The sequence below is a fragment of the Salmo trutta genome, chromosome 2 (genome assembly GCF_901001165.1).
Source record: "Salmo trutta chromosome 2, fSalTru1.1, whole genome shotgun sequence".
Lineage (NCBI taxonomy): Eukaryota > Metazoa > Chordata > Actinopteri > Salmoniformes > Salmonidae > Salmo > Salmo trutta.
The window spans coordinates 62,880,771-62,904,139 of NC_042958.1; the positions used below are offsets into that span (position 1 = coordinate 62,880,771).

The window sequence follows — 23,369 nt, forward strand, 5'->3', positions numbered from 1 at the left end:
GATGAGTTCCTGCTCAGCAACCTACTAACAACCTACAACAAAATTCTTAACAAAAGAGAGCGTGAAAGACAGTAAGAGAGTGGCGGGGTACTAAAGGCGCTTACGCAATAAAATACTATTATTGCTGACTCACTGATGATTTCACAAGGGCTGCAAAACACATGTGATCTATAGTCGTATGTGGATTTTGGGTTCATATTAGGTGATATACAACCAGTGGACAACCCGTCACACCTGTTTTGAGCCCCACATTTTTTGAAAGGAAAATATAATATATATATATATATATATTTTTTTTACAGTAGCTTTGATTGGACTGATCATGTCAACATCATACTTTCACAATCTCAGGATAGCAGTCATCATCATGAATCACGTCGACAATCTACTGGCAAATCCTTTTTAATCCTTGTCATATGAAGAGAAACAAAATTGTAGATAACGTATCGGTGCTCATCGGCCATTGGACATAAACATTACACAACAAGTTGGAAATCGCAAATTCAAGGTGTGGTTTGGAAGGAGTCAGTGACAGTGGCTGTGTGGTCCCGAATCTGGGATTAAGGGGCTCTTTTCCAAGTTTAAAATGATAAACATTCAACATGGCCATGCTGTCAATGAAGCATGATTTGTGCCGCGCTCAAAACAACTGTTAACTCGGAGGACCGCCACGCCACCTTCCTGTTCCAAGTTACCCGAGCACAACAATGTGAGTCCAAAATGTATTGTATGCGGCTTCATAAATGATGTAATATTCCAGGGAGATATGTATACTGTGGCTAAGAAAGTAATACTAAGTGTATGTTGTGTAGTAAGATGTTAGTAGCCCATGTGCCTCACCCTAATCATTTGGTCAATTTACGCCTCTTAATTTCGCCTACTGTTCTGACTGTTCTACTGTAGCCTATAACCTGTTTTAGAGAAATGTAATCATTGAATATTATAAGAGCTTTCATTTTCTGCTTATATGCCCCCTTTATTTATCCTATGGTTCTAACTTGGTGTACAGGGAGAGCACTGTAAAAACGGCCCATGTTCTGAATTCTGTCGCTGTCCATTTCAAAAGTGCTAAACAAATAGTTATATTGACTAACTTTACGTCGATCCTAGCTTGCTCATTGTCTTAATCGAAATTACGGATTGCCTCTTATCCGCTTGTCGTCCCCTTATGCCATAGTTTGTACATCTAAATTGTCATTAGAAACCACATTTGTTAAAGCAAGTCAGCCATATCAGCTATGTTTTTTTAAAAGGCAGTAAATGAGGCTGAATGAACTGTTTTGCTGCCAGACAAGGCTCCTCTGATAGCCACATGTAGCAGTGGCAAGGTGTTGGGACTGCTGTTGGGACAGCTTTTATGTAGGCTCTAACAGTTTGTGGGCACCGTTTGGCACCGTTATAGTGCAATTAATGTATTGTTTAGTGTTGTGTTGTGTAGTGGCTTTACTGGCATGCGTTCCACATTTATTTATTGTTGCTCCACCAAGATTTACATGGTAAAATCGCCACTGTATACAACCATGCCAAATGAAAAAAGCATTACATACTAGTGTAACCTTAACCATTGAACCAAACGTAAGCACATTGGTCTGTTGCAAACAGATCCAAATGGGTACATTTTTTATGTACTGTGTTTGTTCTACGCGGGCAGATGGAGGCCTCTCGGCAAATGTGGACTCACCAGTTGATTATAAATTACCCATAAGTTCTGATGGGCTAGCCATCTCTCAAGGGCAGATTCAGAATCAGCCACCTCCCACACCCCCTCCCGCCCCCAAACTATCCCTCTCAGGGACATAGGCACTCTAAATCCCCACTCACACCCCACACCTCATGGATCTGCAGGACTTTACTATTACTGAGATTACTGAGTGCCTGTAACTAGCTGTCAGATAACATTCGGATTCCTAAATCTTATACAGACCAGAATCCTCCACTTACTGTGGAAATCCCTGTTCCAAATTTGATTGGATATCCGTTGATGCTAAACTGTACAGTTTCCCAACCTCTTTGCCAAAAATACAATATTTTGACGGAGTAATTTGTGTTCTACGCCCTTGGGGAGGCTAGTGGTAGAATGCCCAGATGCTCAGCAAAGCTCCATGTTGTGTTGATGAACTCGTGCAGATTTTACAAGTCAAGGTCAAAGCCAGTTTGTTAACTTGCAGTCTGTCTCTTAAAATATTGTACTGAAGAATGAAAATAGAAATGTCTCACCTCGGTTGATTTCTATGATCTCCTCTTGAGCGAGGGGACAGTCGAAGCCTCCGGACCCAATCACCTCGCCGAGTACATTACCTAGGATCCTATGGGGCGAGGCGGTGGCCATAGCGAGAGCGTCAGGCTTGCAGTAGTTGGGCGAACCCGGCATGGTGGGCCGGGGGATGTGCTTGCCCTTCTTTTTGGGAAGCTTCTGCTTAGCCATGGCCAGTGAGTAGTACATGCCAAAGTTGTTGACGATGACGGGCACAGGCATGGCGATGGTCAGCACCCCTGCCAGGGCGCACAGCGCGCCCACCAGCATCCCCGACCACGTTTCGGGGTACATGTCCCCGTAGCCCAGAGTGGTCATGGTGACCACGGCCCACCAGAAACCAATGGGGATATTCTTGAAGTTTGTGTGTTTGGCAGCCGTAGGGTCATCAGGGTCGGCGCCGATGCGCTCGGCGTAGTAGATCATGGTGGCGAAGATGAGCACTCCGAGAGCGAGGAAGATGATGAGGAGGAGGAACTCGTTGGTGCTGGCACGGAGCGTGTGGCCCAGGACGCGAAGCCCCACAAAGTGGCGGGTCAGCTTGAAGATACGCAGGATGCGAACGAAGCGGACCACGCGCAGGAAGCCCAACACGTCCTTGGCGGCTTTGGAGGACAGGCCGCTCAGCCCCACCTCCAGGTAGAAAGGCATGATGGCAATGAAGTCGATGATGTTGAGGGTGCTCCTGAAGAACTCGATCTTGTCCGGGCAGAAGACCACGCGTGCCATCACCTCAATGGTGAACCAGATGACGCACATGCCCTCCACGTACGTAAGCCAGCTGTCGGTCACCACCTCGTAGACGATCACCTCGCGCGTCACGTTTCCCTCCGTCACGTTCTCCGTCTTGTTGTAGATGGTGTTGAAGGCCTCGTGCGTCTCCATGCAGAAGGTGGAGATGGAGATGAGGATGAACAGAAGGGAGAGGAATGCGCAGTACTGGAGGAGAAGAACAGGAAGAACCAGAGAGAGGAGGGGAAAGGCAGGGAGACAGAAGGCAAAGAGAAAGAGTTGAAGATAGAGGGACAGTAAGGGAGAAAAGAGAGAGGAAGGAGAGAAGGGTTACAGTCATATACAAACAACATAGCTAGAAAAACAGATGGCGTGTTGCTCAACAGTTAGTCAGCCCCTACAGGACACTGCAGGGCATTACTCAGTCAGATGAGATCATGAGCCCAGATTATTAAACCTGACTAGACACCTAAATCGGATAATTGTTGACCTGGAGGGTGACTGCAGGGTCAAACTGGACCAAGCACTGAGGGATACTCTATCTGACACTCATCAAAAAGGCTGCAACGGTCATCGGCATGACAGTCCAAGGAGAAGTGGTGGAAAAAAATAGAAAACCGGGAGCCACACGTCATAAACCTAGAGAATGTAGGAAAGGCTGGAATGAGAATACAGAGTACTACTGTCTCATTGGAGCAGCACAGACACAGAGAAAAGGGCAAGAAAAGAAAGACAGATAGGACACAAAAGAAAGTGATGGGGAAAGAGAGAGTCGTAAACCGTAAAAGCTGATGAATTATAAATATCCATGTATCTTAGAGTGCACTGAATAGGTTTCAAAATCCGGATGGGGCACGTGCTCACCCCCTCATACTGAATGTTCAACATAAAGGGTCTGAAATATGTGGCATTGAGCCTGTTTGTGGCCCAGCATGATGAAATGTGGTCCTAACTTAAGCTCCAATAGCTAGCCAGTCTGATTATTTGAAAATATGTAATGTTGGGGAAATTACAATTCGCACCTAAGTCAAAGTATTCTACACAAAGTAAAAGGACTGACAGCTCTATTGTACATTATGTATCGACAAACATTTTGACCCTTACATCTACTATATTAATCATACAGTGGAAATCCCTAAAGCCCAAAGTGCTTGAGATGGCACTCTATTTTATCATCAATATAATCCATTACAGTCCAGTCCAAGGTAACAGTAACGGGAAGCCAATACTCACCATTAAGTAATGTAATTAACCCCCTACTTTTCAAAATGTCTGTGAATGCAGAATTACTTGCAAGAAACAATATTGCTAAGACATTATCATAGTCCAATTAACACACTTGATAGCAATTGTTGGGTTCTAACTTAAAATATACTTTCACATGTTACTATACTAGACCTTAGTGATTATGTTATCTGCATAATGAATATACAGTATATGTTATGTGTCAATTAATGGTGAAGAGGAACTTTGTGTATGGAATTGTGTTGTAAGAGAAAAGGTTAACAAAATATACAGTGCATTCGGAAAGTATTCAGACCCCTTGACTTTTTCCACATTTTGTTAAATTACAGCCTGAATGTAAAATGTATTAAATTAATGTTTTTCCTCATCAATCTGCATACAATACACCATAATGACAAAGCAAAAACTGTTTTTTTTTTAATTTTAGCAAATTTAGAAAAACTCAACTGAAATACCTTATTTACATAAGTATTCAGACCTTTTGCTATGAGACTGGAACTTGAGCTCAGGTGCATCCTGTTTCCATTGATCATCCTTGAGATGTTTCCACAACTTGATTTGAGTCCACCTGTGGTAAATTCAATTGATTGGACATGATTTGGAAAGGCACACACCTGTCTATTTAAGGTCCCACAGTTGACAATGCATGTCAGAGCAAAAACCAAGCCATGAGGTTGAAAAAATTGTCCGTAGAGCTCTGAGAGAGGATTGTGTCGAGGCACAGCATTGAAGGTCCCCAAGAACACAGTGGCCTCCATCATTCCTCAATGGAAGAAGTTTGGAACCACCAAGACTCTTCATAGAGCTGGCCGCCAGGCAAAACTGAGCAATCATGGGAGAAGAGTCTTGTTCAGGGAGGTGACCAAGAACCCGATGGTCACTCTGACAGCGCTCCAGCATTCCTCTGTGGAGATGGGAGAACCTTCCAGAAGGACAACCATCTTTGCAGAAGGAAGCCACTCCTCAGTAAAAGGTACATGACAGCCCTGCTTGGAGTTTGCCAAAAGGCACCTAAAGGACTCTCAGACTATGAGGAACAAGATTCTCTGGTCTGATGAAACCAAGATTGAAGTCTTTGGCCTGAATGCCAAGTGTCACATCTGGAGGAAACCTGGCACCATCCCTACGGTGAAGCATGGTGGTGGCAGCATCATGCTCCGGGATGTTTTTCATTGGCAGGGACTGAGAGACTAGTCAGGATCGAGGGAAAGATGAACAAAGCAAAGTACAGAGAGATCCTTGATGAAAATCTGCTCCAGAGAGCTTAGGACCTCAGACTGGGGCAAAGGTTCACCTTCCAACAGAACAACGACCCTAAGCACACAGCCAAGACAACACAGGAGTGGCTTGGGACAGGTCTCTGAATGTCCTTGAGTGACCCAGCCAGAGCCCGGACTTGAACCCAATCGAACATCTCTGGAGAGACCTAAAAATAGCTGTGCAGCGACGCTTCCCATCCAACCTGACAGAGCTTGAGAGGATCTGTGAAGAAGAATGGGAGAAACTCCCCAAATACAGGTGTGCCAAGCTTGTAGCGTCATACCCAAGAAGACTCGAGGCTGTAATTGCTGCCAAAGATGCTTCAACCATGTCCTGAGTAAAGGGTCTGAATACTTATGTAAATGTGATATTGCAGTTTTTTTTATACATTTGCAGAAATTTCAAAAAAAAAATGTCTTTGTCATTATTGAGTATTGTGTATAGATTGATGAGGGGATAAAACGATTTAATCAATTTTAGAATAAGGCTGTAATGTAAAAAAACTGGAAAAAGTCAAGGGGTCTGAATAGTTTCCGAATTCACTGAATTTCCAAAGTCTGTTGAGTAAGGTGAACATAGTGTCACTTGTAACCATCATGGAGAAGTGACAGGATGAAGTGGAACTGCTTCCAGACCGCTCGACCACAAAGACAACAGCGCAACATTTAGACCGTTTTGGGAAACAGATTAACAGTTCTGAGAAGTCATACCTCTAACCTCATCGTGACATATAAATGCCTGTTTGATCATATGCAAAGTGTGTTTGCAGCTAAAGCAACCAATAGGTTGAATAAACTTGCTTTGAGCTTTTTCTAGTCATCCATTTTGAGTTTTTACTCCGTTTGTTCAGAACACCATACTGTATTCCTTATAGTACCGGTATTATTGTGCTACTGTATAAACAGGGTTTTCAAAACCCAGTCCTCGGGACCCCAAGGGGTCATTTGAGTTTTTGCCCTAGCATTAAACAGCTGATTCAAAGCTTGATGATTAGTTGATTATAATAATCAGCTAATCATCAAGCTTTGAATCAGCTGTGCAGTGCTTAGGCAACAACAACAACAAAAAGTGCACCCCTTGGGGTCCCGAGGACCGAGTTAGGTAAACGCTGGTATAAAGCATTGTGAGAATGGTACCTGACTAAATATCAAGTATAATGCACGGCATGGGTGCTAAAACCTGGTACTTGTGTATTAACCATTGATCAATTCAGACAGCACAACAGGAGGGCAATCAGCCAGAGACTTCATATCAATCAAAATCCAACAAGGCATCAAACTGAATATTATCCTCTTGAAGTGTTCATTTGAGATATCCAAAATGCCAGACTTAGTTTCAAACTCTATTAATTGTGTGAACTAATTCCGCCAATGTATTTTGGGTTGCCCTATAACTAAATGACAACATTCAGTCTATAACCATAGCCATGTAACCATATCTGGTTGGCGTCCTATCTGTCTGCTCAATAACGACTACAAAATACTAGCCTCTATATTTGCAAAAAGAATGAAGGCAGTATTGGACTAAATTATAGAAGAGACCCAATCTGGCTTCATGAGGAATAGACGTATATCTAATAATATCCGACTAGTGTTAGACCTTATGGACTATTCTGATCTAATCTTCGAAGATAGTTTTATTGTCTTCTTAGACTTTAATAAAGCCTTGGATACAGTGGAACATGAGTTTCTATTTCTCTCCCTTGAGAAATTTGGTTTTGGGGAATTCTTTTGTAGTACTATTAAACTCTTTATATGAATGGGAACAGTTCCATTAATTTAAAGCATTCCACTTCTAAATTTGATTTGAAAAGAGGAATTAGGCAAGGTTGCCCAATCTCGCCTTACCTCTTCCTGCTTGCAACCCAACTTCTTACAAGTTTTGTTAAATCCAGCAATATAAAATGGATCTCTATTGCTGACAGAGATATTATCATAACTCAGCTTGCAGATGACACCACCCTCTTTTTGAAAGATGCTGACCAGATTCCTAGAGCAGTCAATGTGCTAAATATTTTTTCCAAAGCATCTGGTCTTTGCCTAAACCTTAATAAGTGTGAATTGTTTGCTATTAAAGACTGTTTGATACCCACTATATGCAATAATGCAGTCAAGGAAAAAGTAACATACCTTGGGATTACCATATCTAAGGATCGACAGGAAAGATGCTCATTAAATTTCATATCTATTATTGAAAAAACCTAACAGAAGTTGAACCATTGGTTGCAGAGGGATTTATCCTTGAAAGGTTGAGTATTGCTTTCTAAAGCAGACTTAGTTATGCAGTCCAGTCCCTACATCTTGTCAACAAAATAGGTAAAGCGGTTGACCAGATGCTTTTCAACTTCATCTGGAAAAATCGTACACATTATATTAGGAAATCTGTCATTGTGAACGCATGAATACAGTGGTCTCAATTTTTTGATTTTCCTACTTTGAATAATAATTTTAAGATAAATTGGGCTACACATTTCTTAAAGAATCCAACTTCAATTTGAAATTTCATCCCTCATATCTTCTCCTATTTTGGTGGCTTCAATTGTATGTTACTTTGTAACTATAACATTGATAAGATTCCTACAAAATGATCTGATTTTCATAGAGAGTTCTCCATAGTCTTTGATGCTATTCCATCTGGAACTCTCATGTTGTTTAGAGGTGTAACCAGACCTCACCTTCTTGACCTACCCTCGTTTAATCCAGTTGACTCTCCAATAGGAAAAATGTGTTTCTCCTTGCTTCCTCAGAACAACAGACCTACTGTATACATGCTTTATTTCAAAGGGATATTGTATCCATTCCTTGTCACAACTTACTGGAATACATTTCTCAATAATATCTGTTGGAAAAAAGTCTGGTTATTACCACACAAATACCTGCTTGTTAACAAGGTCAAAGAGGTCTCTTTCAGAATGATCCATAAGTATTACCCTGCGAATCATTACCTAAAGAAACTCAACAAAGACATTAACATTAACTGTACTTTTTGTGTTGAGCATTTATTTTGGCATTGTCTACATGTAAAGAAATCATGGTTTTCTAATTGTCAATATTCTTGATTACTTTTGTTTTTTTTATGGGAGAATGTGCTGCTCGGTTTCCTTAACTATAATAAGGATAAAGAAAAACAATTTGACCTCATAAATCTAATTGTGCTAATGGAAAATGTCATATTCAGAAATGTAAATTCATTTTCTATAAGGAATTCAAGCAGTATATTAAGACCATTCTAAATTATTCTAATAAGAAAGCTGTTAAAACAATCAATATGTGTGCATCTTTTTAAGGTCTTTGAACAATCTGTAATTTGCTGTACCCCGAGCCTAGCATATGTTATCATTGTCTGTTTGTATACTTCTTGCATGTGTACTGGTTTTTCTACAATAAACCATATCTGGTTAGAGTGGTCCTAGAGATCCTGTGTGCCTCAGTTGGTAAGCGTGTGACCAAGGTCATGAGTTCAATTCCCACGGTGATCACTTACGTTTACAAGAAATGCATGCACTCAATGTGATTGTATTAGATTTTAAAAGCATCTGGTAAATGGTGTGTCTGCCTTTCAGTTTGGGGATGGTCTGCCTTTCAGTTTGGGGATGGAAGTTAAACATTAGCCGCGAGCCTAAAGAAGATGGAATCTCCTGACCATTCTGACAAAATGACATCCTACACACCACTGACAAGAAAGCAATTGGATACACTAAAAAGCGCTGAGTGTCATTAGTGTACTTCAATTTCTGTTTGGACACTGCTTCCCTTTCTCTCTGCCTCAGGAGAATACCCCTATCTACAAACAGAACAATGTCCATATATGACAGCCTAGCTCATTTCTTTCCAAAACTCTCTCTGTCCTCCAGGGCGAATTTCTTGGACAGAGAGCAAAAACAAAGAAAAAACGAGCAAAGTTAGATATTCAATCTGCCCAGACCGTTTCTTATAACGAGATGGTGACTCAGTTTTGAAAAAGAGAGTCTCTTTATTTTCTTCGCCGTCCTCTCTTTTTCCTCACTTACTCACTGAGGTGACTTATTTTGCTGGCATACATTCGGAAAGTATTCAAATGTGATATTTCAGTTTTTTTTTATTTGGATGAAGTTTGACATAGAAACACTGGATTTTAGGTTGTCTATTTTAAATAATGTTGATTAATTATGAAATTATGAAAAAATAGGAATAACATTCCACCCATGAGGCCAAAAGGACATTTGACCACAAGATAGGGCTACACATTTTTTTCACTGAACTCAAATCAATCCACATATAGAATAAGAAGATACATATCTATATCTGTAGAGAAAATCTGAAGAAAGGGAACTCAAGTTATGTTCTGTATAGTAGAGATTAGCTGAAAAGCAGTAGCATCTCACAGTAGCGAGTGACCTTCTTGGAAAGCCATAAAACATAAAAAATATAAATACACTTAATGGATATGCCAGTATCGCTGCATTTGATTGGAACAACAGTAATTATGGATGACCATATAGGCAGACCATATGAATGGAGATAAATGTGCGTATTGTTTCTACGTCTGAGTGGGGATCTGAAATACCATGCTTCCTTTCGTTCTTGAATTTTACAGAGCCGGTGAAAGAGGAATCAGGGATGTGTAACACTGAACACACCAATTAATTCAGGATGGGACCCAAGCAACAATAGTCTTTTGGCTCTTTGTCCCTTCCAAGTCTCTTTTCACGTCTCTGTCTCTACGTCTGTCTGACGCTCCATGTCCTGGCCTCTCTACCTTATGCATCTTCTGTTCTTCCCCCTCTTTTCTCATCCCCCATTTCTCTCCCCTCTTCTTCTCTTCCTTTCTCTCCCTCCTTATTCCTCTGCCATATTTCTCTCCACTCTGTCTGACCTACCTTTTCCAGATTGCTGCAGTGCTCCCCCTCCTCTATAACATGCATAAACAAATACATACACACACACAAACAAACACACACACACACAAACACACACACACATTAACACACACAAACACGCGCGCACACGCGTACAGAGAGCTGTAGTTCTCAATCATCTCCACCCGCCACCCCCATCCCATGGAACTAGGAGGAACCAGTGGGACCTGCACACAGCGCTCTCTCATTGGCTGAAGACCGCACACACAGCAGTGGTACTGAGCAGAGCAGAGAGTTTCCATTCGATGGCGTTGGTGGTGGTTTTCTTCTTGTCGGATTAGAAACGTGATTCGGGTTCTGAGATGATGACGGTGGGGATGATGGCGGTGATGATGGGGATGACAATGATGGCGGCGATGACGGTGATGATGACGATGGCGTTGGTGATGAGGATGGTGAGAATGGCGGTTGTTAGCAATACCACCAGAGGTAGTGTTACCCATAGCACTTTACGGTCATCATCATAATCATGTATATTGGAAAACATTACACAGTAAATTTACCATCACACTATACAAGCCCTGCCTGAGAGGCATTTTCCTTCTCGGTTTGTTTGTCTCTTTCTGTCTCTCTCAACTCATCTCTCTCATACACAGACATGCACACAGTACACTTGGCTACACACACCGCCAAAAAAAAGCCTAACACAGAAAAATGTTATGTAGGTTGCACAGGTGGGAAGACAGAGGGGGGCAGACAAAAGGGAGGGAGCGGGGGGGCCGGTTGATGCAACAAGGACAGGAGAACATGAGATGGGGGTTAAGAGGATATACATGAAATAGAGGACAACAAAGGATAAAACCGGGACCAAAACAAACAAGATAAATGGATGCGTTACCAGAGGACAAGGCCGGACAATCTGAACATTCTCTCTCGCCTGTACCACTTAAGCCGTGCAGGACGTGTTAGTGTTGGGTTAGGCTAGGCTAGTATAAAGATAGGCGTTAGTGCAGGGCTAGCATAGGTGAGGCTAGGCATTGGTCCAGGGCTAGGCTAGTTATTCAACCAGGGCTAGTGCAGGGGTAAGTTAGCCTAGGCAAGTGCAGGGCTAGGCTAGGCTAGGCTAGGATAGGATAGGCATTAGTCCAGGCTAATGTAAAAAATATATAAAATAATTATGATAATAATCTTCATAGGATGGATGCTAACTGGCAGACCATAGTGGTAAAAAGACAACATCCAACACCAGGGAAGACAGGAAAAGAGAGAAAGAGGGAAAGAGATTAAAAATATATATACTTGTCTTTTACCAACAATGGTTGACTAATTTCCTGCATAGCCTACACTGCAATTGTTTAAAAGGTAATGGGGTCTATTACAATACATAAATCCAATAGTAGTAAAGTATGCCTTGAACAAATCTTTAACCACAACCACAATAAATACAGCAGAATATTTCAAGGTGAAACAAAGGTTGGTATACAATGCAACAACCTGAACGTGTTTATAGTAAAGTTAGACCCTACAGTATACTGCAAGTCATATAAACGAAGGTGGGATTTAAAAAGTGTAAAAGCAACGCTTTTATCAGTCGTTTTGAAAAACGTGGTGCAAAACTTAGTAGCTGTATCAACTATAGCCCTCATACCGTAGTAATAGTATACATTAGCAATGCAACATTTCCTCACTGAATAAAATGTGTCTCTGTACACCAGATCAATAGATAAATCCATCACTTCAATCAATCCAGATTACGTATAGTATGTTGTGCAGGTATTCTACTGTGCTTGTGGAGTGATGATATAGTGACATACTCCCATGGCTTGACCGCTAATGAAATGTACTGTACTTCAAGCTATTCATCAAGTGTGTATCTACAATATTTAGGTGCGTGTGTGTGTGTGTGTAGTGTCTGCAAGAGTGTGTGTACACTTCAAGCAATTCATCAAGTCTTTATGAATGCAGGTGTGTGTGTGTGTGTGTCTGTGTGTGTGTGTGTGTGTGTGTGTGTGTGTGTGTGTGTGTGTGTGTGTGTGTGTGTGTGCGCGCGCGCGCGTGCGTGTGTGTTTGTGTCTGTGTGTGTGTGTGTGTGTGTGTGTGTGTGTGTGTGTGTGTGTGCGTGTGTGCGTGCGTGTGTGTGTGTGTGAGCATGTGTGTGTGTGAGCATGTGTGTGTGTGAGCATGTGTGTGTGTGTGAGCATGTGTGTGTCTAGTAGAAAAAGACGAACAGCCTATGGGCGGGAAGGAGGAAGGTATGTGCAACACTCGCAGATCGCAGATAGAGACTGGTAGCTACATGAACACTGCATTGAGGTAACCGTGAAGGATGGGCAGAGGGAGGAGAGAGAGATGGAGAGAGAGAATGGGAGAGGAGAAGAGAAGAGAAGGAAAAGAGGAGGAGTGGAATATGAAAGGCGGAGTAGCACTTCACACTTGTTTTTCTCCAGAGGCTCTTTCTCTCTGTTGCCTGCCTCATCCCTCTCTCTTTTTCTTCTCTCCTCATCCCTCTCTTCACTGCATCATAATGACATGGACCAAGGTATCCCCTTGATAGAGTGGAGGAAAGGAGTGGGGGTGGAGGATTCTGGACAGCACATAAAGTCCATATGGACTCACACAGCAATCTTTGGATGGACACTGAGAGAGCACAGTGAATTAGTATACTATGATCTAAGGTTCTCTGTGGGAATAACACGTTATATACAGTGCATGTACGTAGTCCAATGACCTTCAAGCCTCAATAGAGTCTCTCTGCAATTAGATTGGGAAAGAGCATCAACATAAATTCAAAACAGAGAGAGACAAAGAGCTAGAGAGAGAGAGAGAGGGGGAGATAAAGAGACAGAGACAGAGAGAGAGAGAGAGGGAGAGAGAGAGAGAAGGGGAGATAAAGAGACAGAGACAGAGAGAGAGAGAGGGAGAGAGAGAGAGAAATGAGAAATGGACAATGAAAAAGAGAAAGCGTTCGAGGGAGTTTATGAGAGCGATGAGATTGTGTGGGGATGGAATGAAGCGAGGGGGCAAATGGCTGTAAGGAAGAAAAGAAAGGGTGGGTGAGAAAGAGAGAGAGAGACAGCGAGGGAGGGAGAAAAAAAGGGAAATGGAGAAGTCAACCATTTCCCCAGTCAAGAGAGAGGGTGAGAAAATATTCAAGCCAAGAACAATGAAGGAGTGAGTGACAGAGAGAGGGAGAAAGAGACAGAGAGGAGAGACAGAAAGAGTGAACGAACGAACTAAGGAGTAAATGAATGAAGGTAAGCGACATACTCAGAGAGACTGAGCAGAAATAGTCAAGAGCCCATAGACGTTAGCCGTTTTGCATTCAGCGCGTGTGGTGCTTTTTTAACGGGACCCTAGTGGCAGTGTTTACTGCAGCACAATCCAGAAGAGCTTTATCATTACAGTATTACCAGGTCCTGCCTGTGTCACCATGACAACCACTGCTTTAGCGAGACCTTCTCTCCTTTCAGCACCAAGGACAGGGATCAACAGCCAAATACTGCTCCTCCACTGCCTCACATGGCTGTGTTTTAGGAAGTGAGACTCTGTCAAATAGTGATCATTTTTGGGCTGGACAATCATGTCAAATGAATTGTAAAAGTACTAAATTGATGTAGGTGAATTTCGAATGACCTTGAGTGTACGATAGATAAATGACTTAAATGAACATATCGCCTGTGTTCCATTATTAACATAACACTGTGTTCCATTATTAACATAACACAGTGTTCCATTATTAACATAACTCTGTGTTCCATTATTAACATAACACTGTGTTCCATTATTAACATAACACTGTGTTCCATTATTAACATAACACTGTGTTCCATTATTAACATAACACTGTGTTCCATTATTAACATAACACGGTGTTCCATTATTAACATAACACTGTGTTCCATTATTAACATAACACGGTGTTCCATTATTAACATAACACTGTGTTCCATTATTAACATAACACTGTGTTCCATTACTATGTTATTGGATCATTGTTACTACGGTATAACCACCATCAATTAGATTTCGTGTAGGATCTTTTCTTCAAGCGTTCAAAGCATATCGACAATGACACAACTGCAGTCGGCTATGATATCTGCTCGTCAAGGGCAACTTGTACGAGAGGTTACTTTTTAGGGAAGGGTTAGGGGGATACCTAGTCAGTTTTACAACTTAAACGCCTTCAACTGAAATGTGTTTTCCACATTTAACCCAACCCCTCTGAATCAGAGAGGTGCGGGGGGCTGCCTTCATCGACATCATCGGCGCCCGGGGAACAGTTGCTGTTGCTTTTAAACCAAGAAGGTACTTCATATACCTCTTCATATAAGGTTTCAGTCATACCCCCTTAAGATAATACATGAAGCACTTGGCTAGGCCTAGCGGTTAAGGGCATTGGGCCAGTATTGAGAAGGTTTCTGGTTTGCATCCCTGGGCTGGAAACGTGCCGTTCTGCCCTTGAGCACCATTCATAAGTCAGTATCACTGTCTTGCTCAAGGGCAGAACAACAGATTTTTCCACCTTGCCGGCTCGGGGATCCAAACCAGCAACCTTTCGGTTACTGGCCCAACGCTGTTAATCGCTAGGCTACCTGCCAAGTGGTTCATTTATTATCTTAGGGGTATGACTGAAACCTAATATGAAGAGTTATATAAAGTACCTTCTTGGTGTAAAAGCTTTGACTTTGGGTTTAACCTTGAATCGATGAGAAGGATTTGAGTTAGACCAAGTGCATCATCATCATCATCATCATCATCATCATCATCATCATTATTATTAAAATAAAATCTTCTTCATCATCATCATCACTAAAGTAACTGTTCAACAGTACGTTTTAAATTGGTATTTCTATTTCAACCAGGGATAAAACAGAACCCCTTATTTATTTGTTTTTTCCATTCCAGTGTTTCCGACCGGCATAATAATGTTCTGAACAAGTTCAAACCCCCCCCAAAAAAGTCCAGGTTCCTTTTCGTAAAAAAAAAAGAATAATAAAATGTTTACCCATTATATCAACGTTGTTTTTACATTCAGCGAATTCATTTACTCCAATTAGCGCAGACAGAGCAGCTTGCTATGGAACTGGTAAGCTAGTTATTTACATGTTTGATTGGTCAGGTAAGTGCAGGCGTGATATGCGTCGGAAATTTCACAGGTGGGGGGCGAAGGGTGGACCTGGAGGGGTTTGGCTTGAAGCACTGAACATCATGACATGACGTGAATCGGAGTGTGTTTCGTCTATTACAGGCATCATCACTTCACTGACTTACGAATTCTGCACTACTGTAGACATTAGGAATCATTTTTGAACATTATTGACTGGTTCCCGGAACACTACAGATCACTTTTGTTCCCAGTTCTGTCCCCCCCCCCTCTCCCCCCCAATTCTGTTTCCTGCACCGGTTCCTTTCCCTGATTTCAGCTATGTAAAATTAAGGTATAACCGTACAAAACGTCTCACTTATTTTATGCTGAACAATGGACTAATGGGGCTAGCACACAGTGAGTGTGAGAAAGCAGCACCCTATGGTGAGGTAGTGTGTGAAATGGACAGAGCCTGAAAGTGGGACAGAAAAAGAAGAGAAGGGAAAGAGGTAAGTCGTTTTTTCTCACCATGTTATTTTGAATTCGAATTAGGAATTCTCACAGTAGATTTTAGTAACTGTGACTTCCCAAACCAAAGGTTTCTCAACAGTGTTGTCATATAGGAGTTCAGAGTTCTATATATTTAAGGTTATTTTGAATTGTACACATTTGCAGATTAAACCTGAATTGCAGCCTGCGTAAGCCTACATAAGTAAGTAAATAAATAAAAGAAGATAAAACATTTTAAAATGTTCAAGTTAATGGTATTCGAGATCTAGTATACGATATTACGGTCATTCAGCATTAAGCAAGTTAAAGGCCCAGTGGAATCAAAATGCAGTTTTCCTGTGTTTTGTATCATATCGTGCAACAGCTGATAAAACTAGCACTGTAAAAGTGTGAACAAAAATTGATCTGTGTTATTTCATAACAGTTGCTGGTTGAAAATACAATCTACACAGGACCTTCTAATCAGCAGGTTTGAAGGAGAGGGAGTTTTGGCTTTCCATGGTGACCAATTCATCACCATGCAATAAATTGGTTAATAAGACCAAAAACAAATAAAGTTACAAACTTCTCTACCAATAACAGCTAGTTTTACCCTACCCACTCTTGCTTGAGAATTTTTTGTCGTTGCTAAAAAGCAATTTTTGCCCATTTTAATAGAACTCTATTATAGTAAGGTACTAAATTCTTACCCGGAAATGATTTGATATTGATATAAAAACGGCTGCATTGGCCCTTATGCTTCTTCAGTGTGACAGTCCATGAAATATGTCAATAAGCATCATTGTAAGACACCAAATTATTACTTGTTCTGTATTTAGCAATCACCGAGAAGCTTGTTATAGATATTTTGTGTGTGTGCACTTTTCTCAATACCACAACGAAAGCAAACTTTCAAGCGCATTTATACATTTGAACAGTAAAATAGCAAGAATGACGAGGTACCATAGCTCCGCAATACGAAGAGACGAGAAACCATAGACATAAGATTTGGCTACGTTCCAAAATAATAATAATAGCCACTTACCACTTACAATGCATGCCCAATACACTATCACTTAGAATGCATGCCCAATACACTACCACTTAGAATGCATGCCCAATACACTATCACTTAGAATGCATGCCCAATACACTACCACTTAGAATGCATGCCCAATACACTATCACTTAGAATGCATGCCCAATACACTAACACTTAGAATGCATGCCCAATACACTATCACTTAGAATGCATGCCCAATACACTAACACTTAGAATGCATGCCCAATACACTATCACTTAGAATGCATGCCCAATACACTACCACTTACAATGCATGCCCAATACACTACCACTTACAATGCATGCCCAATACACTACCACTTACAATGCATGCCCAATACACTACCACTTACAATGCATGCCCAATACACTACCACTTACAATGCATGCCCAATACACTACCACTTAGAATGCATGCCCAATACACTATCACTTACAATGCATGCCCAATACACTACCACTTAGAATGCATGCCCAATACACTACCACTTAGAATGCATGCCCAATACACTACCACTTACAATGCATGCCAATACACTATCACTTACAATGCATGCCCAATACACTATCACTTACAATGCATGCCCAATACACTACCACTTAGAATGCATGCCCAATGTATGGTTGTGTTGGTAAAACGCTGTAGTAAGCACAAAAACAAACTTCCCATTGAGTTACATTCTACAGTGATATTGGAAGGTAGCCAGAGACCCCTCTGCCGCCAGCCACATCCCCACCACCCCCGCCTCTCACGTTGGTGCTAAGGGGGATCAGGTGACAGCTACTTGAGGAGAAGTGAGGGAAAACACAAGGCGAAGCAGCACCAGATAGATATACCGGAAAAGGTGTGGAGGAAGGAACGCCGGCCAAGTCAGCACCCCAGGGAGACTAGACTGGATGGGGGAGAGGCGGGTTAGGGAAGAACCTGGTGCACCAGAGCTATGAAGAACCAGCGGTGAAGCGAGACTGAGACTGGAGCCCCAGACAGGGGTCACCTAACACGGGACACTGCGGGACAATGAAGGGCATGAGGCTGGGGGGGGGGGGGTGTAAGGTGTGATTTAGATGCATGGGTGTGTGTTTGTGGCGCCTTGCGTACACACGTGAGTGCGTGTCTGTTTCGGAAGTGTATGATTATGTACTGTACACACACCAAGGACGTGAGTAAAGAGAGAGAAGTACACAGGATCGAAGCCACAGGATCTTACTAAAAACTAAGTCCGCTCACATGCTACAGTCTTAGAAAAAAAGGTTCCAAAAGGGTTCTTCAGCTGTCCCCATAGGACAACCCTTTTTGGTTACAGGTATAACCATTTTGGGTTCCATGGAGAAGCCTCTTTGGAAAGGGTTCTACATGGAACCCAAAAAGGTTCAACCTGGAACCAAAAGGGTTCTACCTGGAACCAAAAAGAGTTCTTCAAAGGGTTCTCCTATGGGGACAGCCGAATAACTCCGTTAGGATCTAGACGTCACCTTTTTTTCCTAAGAGTGTACCTTCTGCTAATTGGTCAAACGACTGAATCCTGGAGCACACGATTTTATTCGTCAGAAAATGTAATTACCAGCTACTGTGATGCCCTTTATAACTTGAATCCGTGAGCTCACACAAACACACCGTACTCTCTGATCAACACGTCACATGGCCATCTCATTTTTCCGTGTGGTCCTGTCCAACATTTCTGAAGACAAACAAATGGGTTTGGAGGTGAGGGCGCGAAAGAGAGACGTGTTGCACTTTCCTCATCCCCCTGTCGGCGTTGTACCCGATCCAGATCACTGCAGCGGACTACGTGTTGTTTGTCGTTGCGACACAACCCCCCTCACCCCCTTCGTCCCCCCTGTCCTCCCTGCTTACATTGTCTGAAAGCCTGAGTGGTAGTCTGATTCAGAGGGGTTGGGTTAAATGCAGAAGACACATTTCGGTTGAATGCGTTCAGTTGTGCAACTGACCAGGTATCCCTCTGTCTCTTTTCCTAGTTTGGCAAAGCTGTCCATGTTCTATAAGCTGTGATGACTGAGTGCCTGCCTCTCTCTGCCTCTCTCTCTCTCTCTCTCTCTCTGCCTCTCTCTCTCTCTCTCTCTCTCACTGCTATCTCTATATCTCTCTGTCCTTAATCTAACCGAGGGCATTGTGACGAGAGAAACAAAACGTCTTTGTAAGAGGAACAGGAAAGACATGAGGCACACAGACAGACTGCAGATTCCCGCGGTTTACTCACCACCAAGGACATTTCAGAGCTCGAACCAGCATCAACCCACTCACTCACCACCCCCAACTTTACCGGCCAAAAGCCGGTGAAGAGCTAAAAATAGGTAAATCTCTGGGTGAATAAAAAATGTCCTCGTAGAGCTACCTATTGCCTACCTTGTGAGGACATTCAGATCTGTGCATTGTGAGAGCACTCCGATCTGTTCATTGTGAGGACCTTGAGCCATTTAAAACGGTGGTCCATCTGAGACCTTACATTTAAAATCTTTACGGGGACATTTTAATAAACCCCTTCGATACGACATAGCATAACATATTCTCATAAACCGGTCAGTCACTGGTGCTTTCAAACGTCCGCTCGCTCGCTCTTCCCTCTCCAGTGACTTACGGGGTGGAACCATCGTGAGCTAGCAGATGGTCACACAGGAATTGCTCCAGTGTCGCACCCTCCCTACCCATGTCATTTATTTTATTGGAATGAGCAGTGATCCAGCATGACTGTTTAAGTGTCACGGGGCACAGGGAGATACAGCGGAGCCAAACGTCACGCGTTGTCAAACCAGGCGTACTCACTCACAAACCTTATACCAGACGCAAATAACCCTGCCTCACGGAACTCACGACAACTCACGAGATGCTTTAGGACTAGTGTTTTAGAGCAGTCTGTTTTAAAACGATATATTTTCAATCAAACATAAACCCGTAAGCTAAGTAACACTTAAAAGATACAATCTACTATATCTACTGCTGTTCAATGGTCATTTCAATTGAAAACATACAGTAGCAGTCAAAGGCTTCGACACATCTTCTCATTCAAGAGTTTTTATCTATTTTTACTATTTTCTACATTGTAGAATAACAGTGAAGACATCAAAACTAGGAAATAACACTTATGTAATCATGTAGTAACCAAAAAAGTGTTAAACAAATATTTGATATATTTTAAATTTGAGATTCTTCAAAGTAGCCACCCTTTGCCTTGATGACAGGTTTGCACACTCTTGGCATTCTCTCAACCAGCTTCTCCTGGAATGCTTTTCCAACAGTATTGAAGGAGTTCCCACATATGCTGAGCACTTGTTGGCTGCTTTTCCTTCATTCGGTGATCCAACTCATCCCAAACCTTCTCAATTGGGTTGAAGTCGGGCGATTGTGGAGGCCAGGTGATGCGATGCAGCACTCCATCACTCTCCTTCTTGGTCAAATAGCCCTTACACAGCCTGGAGGTGTATTTTGGGTTATTGTCCTGTTGAAAAACAAATAATAGTCCCACTAAGCGCAAACCAGATGGGATGTCGTATCACTGCAGAATGCTGTGGTAGCCATGCAAGTTAAGTGTCCCTTGAATTCTAAATAAATCACTGACAGTGTCACCAGCAAAGCACCATCACACCTCCTCCTTCTCCATGCTTCACGGTGGGAACCACACATGCGGAGATAATCCGTTCACCTATTCTGCGTCTCACAAAGACACGGCAGTTGGATCCAAAAATGTCAAATTTGGACTCATCAAACCAAAGGACAGATTTCCACCGGTCTAATGTCCATTGCTCATGTTTCTTGGCCCAAGCAAGTCTCTTATTATTATTGGTGTCCTTTAGTAGTGGTTTCTTTGCAGCAATTTGACCATGAAGGCCTGATTCACACAGTCTCCTCTGAACAGTTGATGTTGAGATGTGTCTGTTACTTGAACTCTGTGAAGCATTTATTTGGGCTGCAATCTGAGGTGCAGTTAACTCTAATGAACTTATCCGCTGCAGCAGAGGTAACTCTGGGTCTTCCTTTCCTGTGGTGGTCCTCATGAGAGCCAGTTTCATCATAGCGCTTGATGGTTTTTGCGATTGCACTTGAAGAAACTTTGACATTTCTTGAAAATTCTGTATTGACTGACCTTCATGTCTTAAAGTAATGATGGACTGTCGTTTCTCTTTGCTTATTTGAGCTGTTCTTGCCATAACATATATTGGGCCTTTTACCAAATATGGATATATTCTGTATACCACACCTATCTTGTCACAACACAACTGATTGTCTCAAACGCATTAAGAATGAAAGAAATTCCACAAATTAACTTTTAACAAGGCACACCTGTTAGTTGAAATGCATTCCAGGTCACTGCCTCATGAAGCTGATTGAGAGAATGCCAAGAGTGTGCAAAGCTGTCATCAAGGCAAAGGGTGGCTACTTTGAAGAATCTGAAATATATTTTGATTTGTTTAACAGTTTTTTCCTTACTACATGATTCCATATGTGTTATTTCATAGTTTTGATGTCTTCTACAATGTAGAAATAGTCAGAATAAAGAAAAACCCTTGAATGAGTAGGTGTGTCCAAACTTTTGACTGGTGCTGTATATATGTACTCACTCCAACTATCAGTCCTTGCATCCATAGCTCCATCAATGAATTTGAGTGTGGTTACATTCCTCCAGCCCCATACCTCAGCTTTATGGCAAACCAAGGTGATATGGGGATGGGAAACAGATGAATATGTCTCCGATATAGTGGATAGATGTGTGTCTGTATGCATGCCAGTATTTGTATTTATGGGTGTGTGGGCGTGTGTCTTTTCAGTGTATGGATGTAACACAATTAAGGGCTGGATTCATTCCGTATTGCAGAAGTATCGCGAAGAATCCACGTTTCAACTCGACTGGAATTTAAAGGAATCATTCCCGCGTTTACTGAGACCTCATTCGCGGTAAACACTGCATATGTCGGCTCAATCGAAAATGACCTTGACATTTCAACCGCGCTACAGCGATTGAGAAGGACTCAGAGTGGCAGATAATTGCTGAGATTGAATTGACCGTCTAAATAACACCAACAGTTTTTCGTTTTTCGGCATTTTAGGCAAACTGTTACATTCTTCCTAATTCAGAGCACTATTCTGCATTCAAATTGCAGGTCCAGCAAATGGTTTATGTGCACCCTGCTACCCATTCCACTAGTTCATGTGCAAAGCTGTGGAGTAAAAAGTTCATGTGGAGCTCGGTGTATAATGTTCTGATGTATGTGTGTGTAGCTACAGTGTACTGGTTAATGTGCATAGGTGAGTACAGTACTCTATGGTTTATTTGCATAGCTGAGTACAGTGGAAAAAGGTTTACGTGGACTCTTGTGTGGACTCTGAGCACAGTAAGGGATGTCTTTGCTGTTGGTGTGCAGCTACAGTGTGTTGGTTAATGCACACTGACATTTACAGTGTAAAGGTTTACGAGCAGAGGTGTGTACTACAATTGATGATTTATGTGTACTTCATACCGCAGGCGTGTACAGCGTAACGGTAAATGAAGAGGTGTACGGGTCATGTTTTATGTGAACAGCGTAAAGGTGAATGAGCAGTAGGAAGTGTTTAGGGGGAAAGTGTTAAGGTTAATGTGTTGGAGTGTGTGCAGATTAAAAAATGTGCATGTACACAGGTGCGTACAGTGTTCAGATATATGATATAGTTCTCGTCGGCGTAAAGTGCACTGTTTAAAGAGGTAAGCACTGCATCTACTTTCTGTCTGTCGAGTGTTTTCCCTGCCGTCGATAAGCGGGGCAGGCCATCCAGCCTAGCTCTTCAGCCCTCCATCTAAGATAATGTGGTTTCTAAAGGCTTCCGTCCTTGAGGTTGCTTTGAGGGGCTTCAGTAATAGGGTGGGGAAAGACTGGTTCTGCACCAAACACAACAGCATGTATAGGTGCGTACAGTACTGAGTCCTCTACCTTCCTCCCTCTCCCGTGTTTTGACTGGATTGACCCCCCATTTAAGGGATTCAGTTTGGCACCGCTTTATCCTGTTCTGGCACCACCCGAACTCTCCAGCCTCGCCGGTGTCCAAACAGATTTCAGTTTGAGATGTGCGATGGCGGAAAGTAACAAGGGGTTACCACTACGCCCCAAGTAATTGACTGTCTGCACAGATTGTAGTGCTGAAAGGCTGAAGCAGGGCCATAAAGGAAGGGTGGAGAGAACAAGGGTGGAGGAGGACAGAGGGGGGAGGAAAGAGGTTGTGAGGGAGGAAGGGAGGAGTTTGTAAGGGAGGGAGGAGGTAATAGGGGATGGATGATGAAGGCTGGGAGGGATGGATGATGGGGGAGGGAGGCACAGAGGTAGGGAGGTTATGAGGGAGGTTGGGAAGGAGCGAGGGAGTGGGGGGGGGCACTCTTGCAACAAGGCATTGTCATCGCAAAGTATTTTATATAGCGTG

At 42.4% G+C, this 23,369-nt stretch overlaps 1 protein-coding gene across 8 annotated transcripts in view; it reads right to left on the minus strand.

Annotated features, from left to right (window-relative positions):
• The window catches only part of LOC115160310 (potassium voltage-gated channel subfamily C member 1), an 89,897-nt gene that overhangs the window by 48,205 nt on the left and 18,323 nt on the right, over nt 1-23,369 (minus strand). For all 8 annotated transcript variants that reach the window (XM_029710669.1, XM_029710667.1, XM_029710666.1 and 5 more), the window contains exon 3: nt 2,218-3,193. In XM_029710669.1, the coding sequence (XP_029566529.1) occupies nt 2,218-3,193 (976 nt within the window). The remainder of the gene's footprint in view (nt 1-2,217; nt 3,194-23,369) is intronic.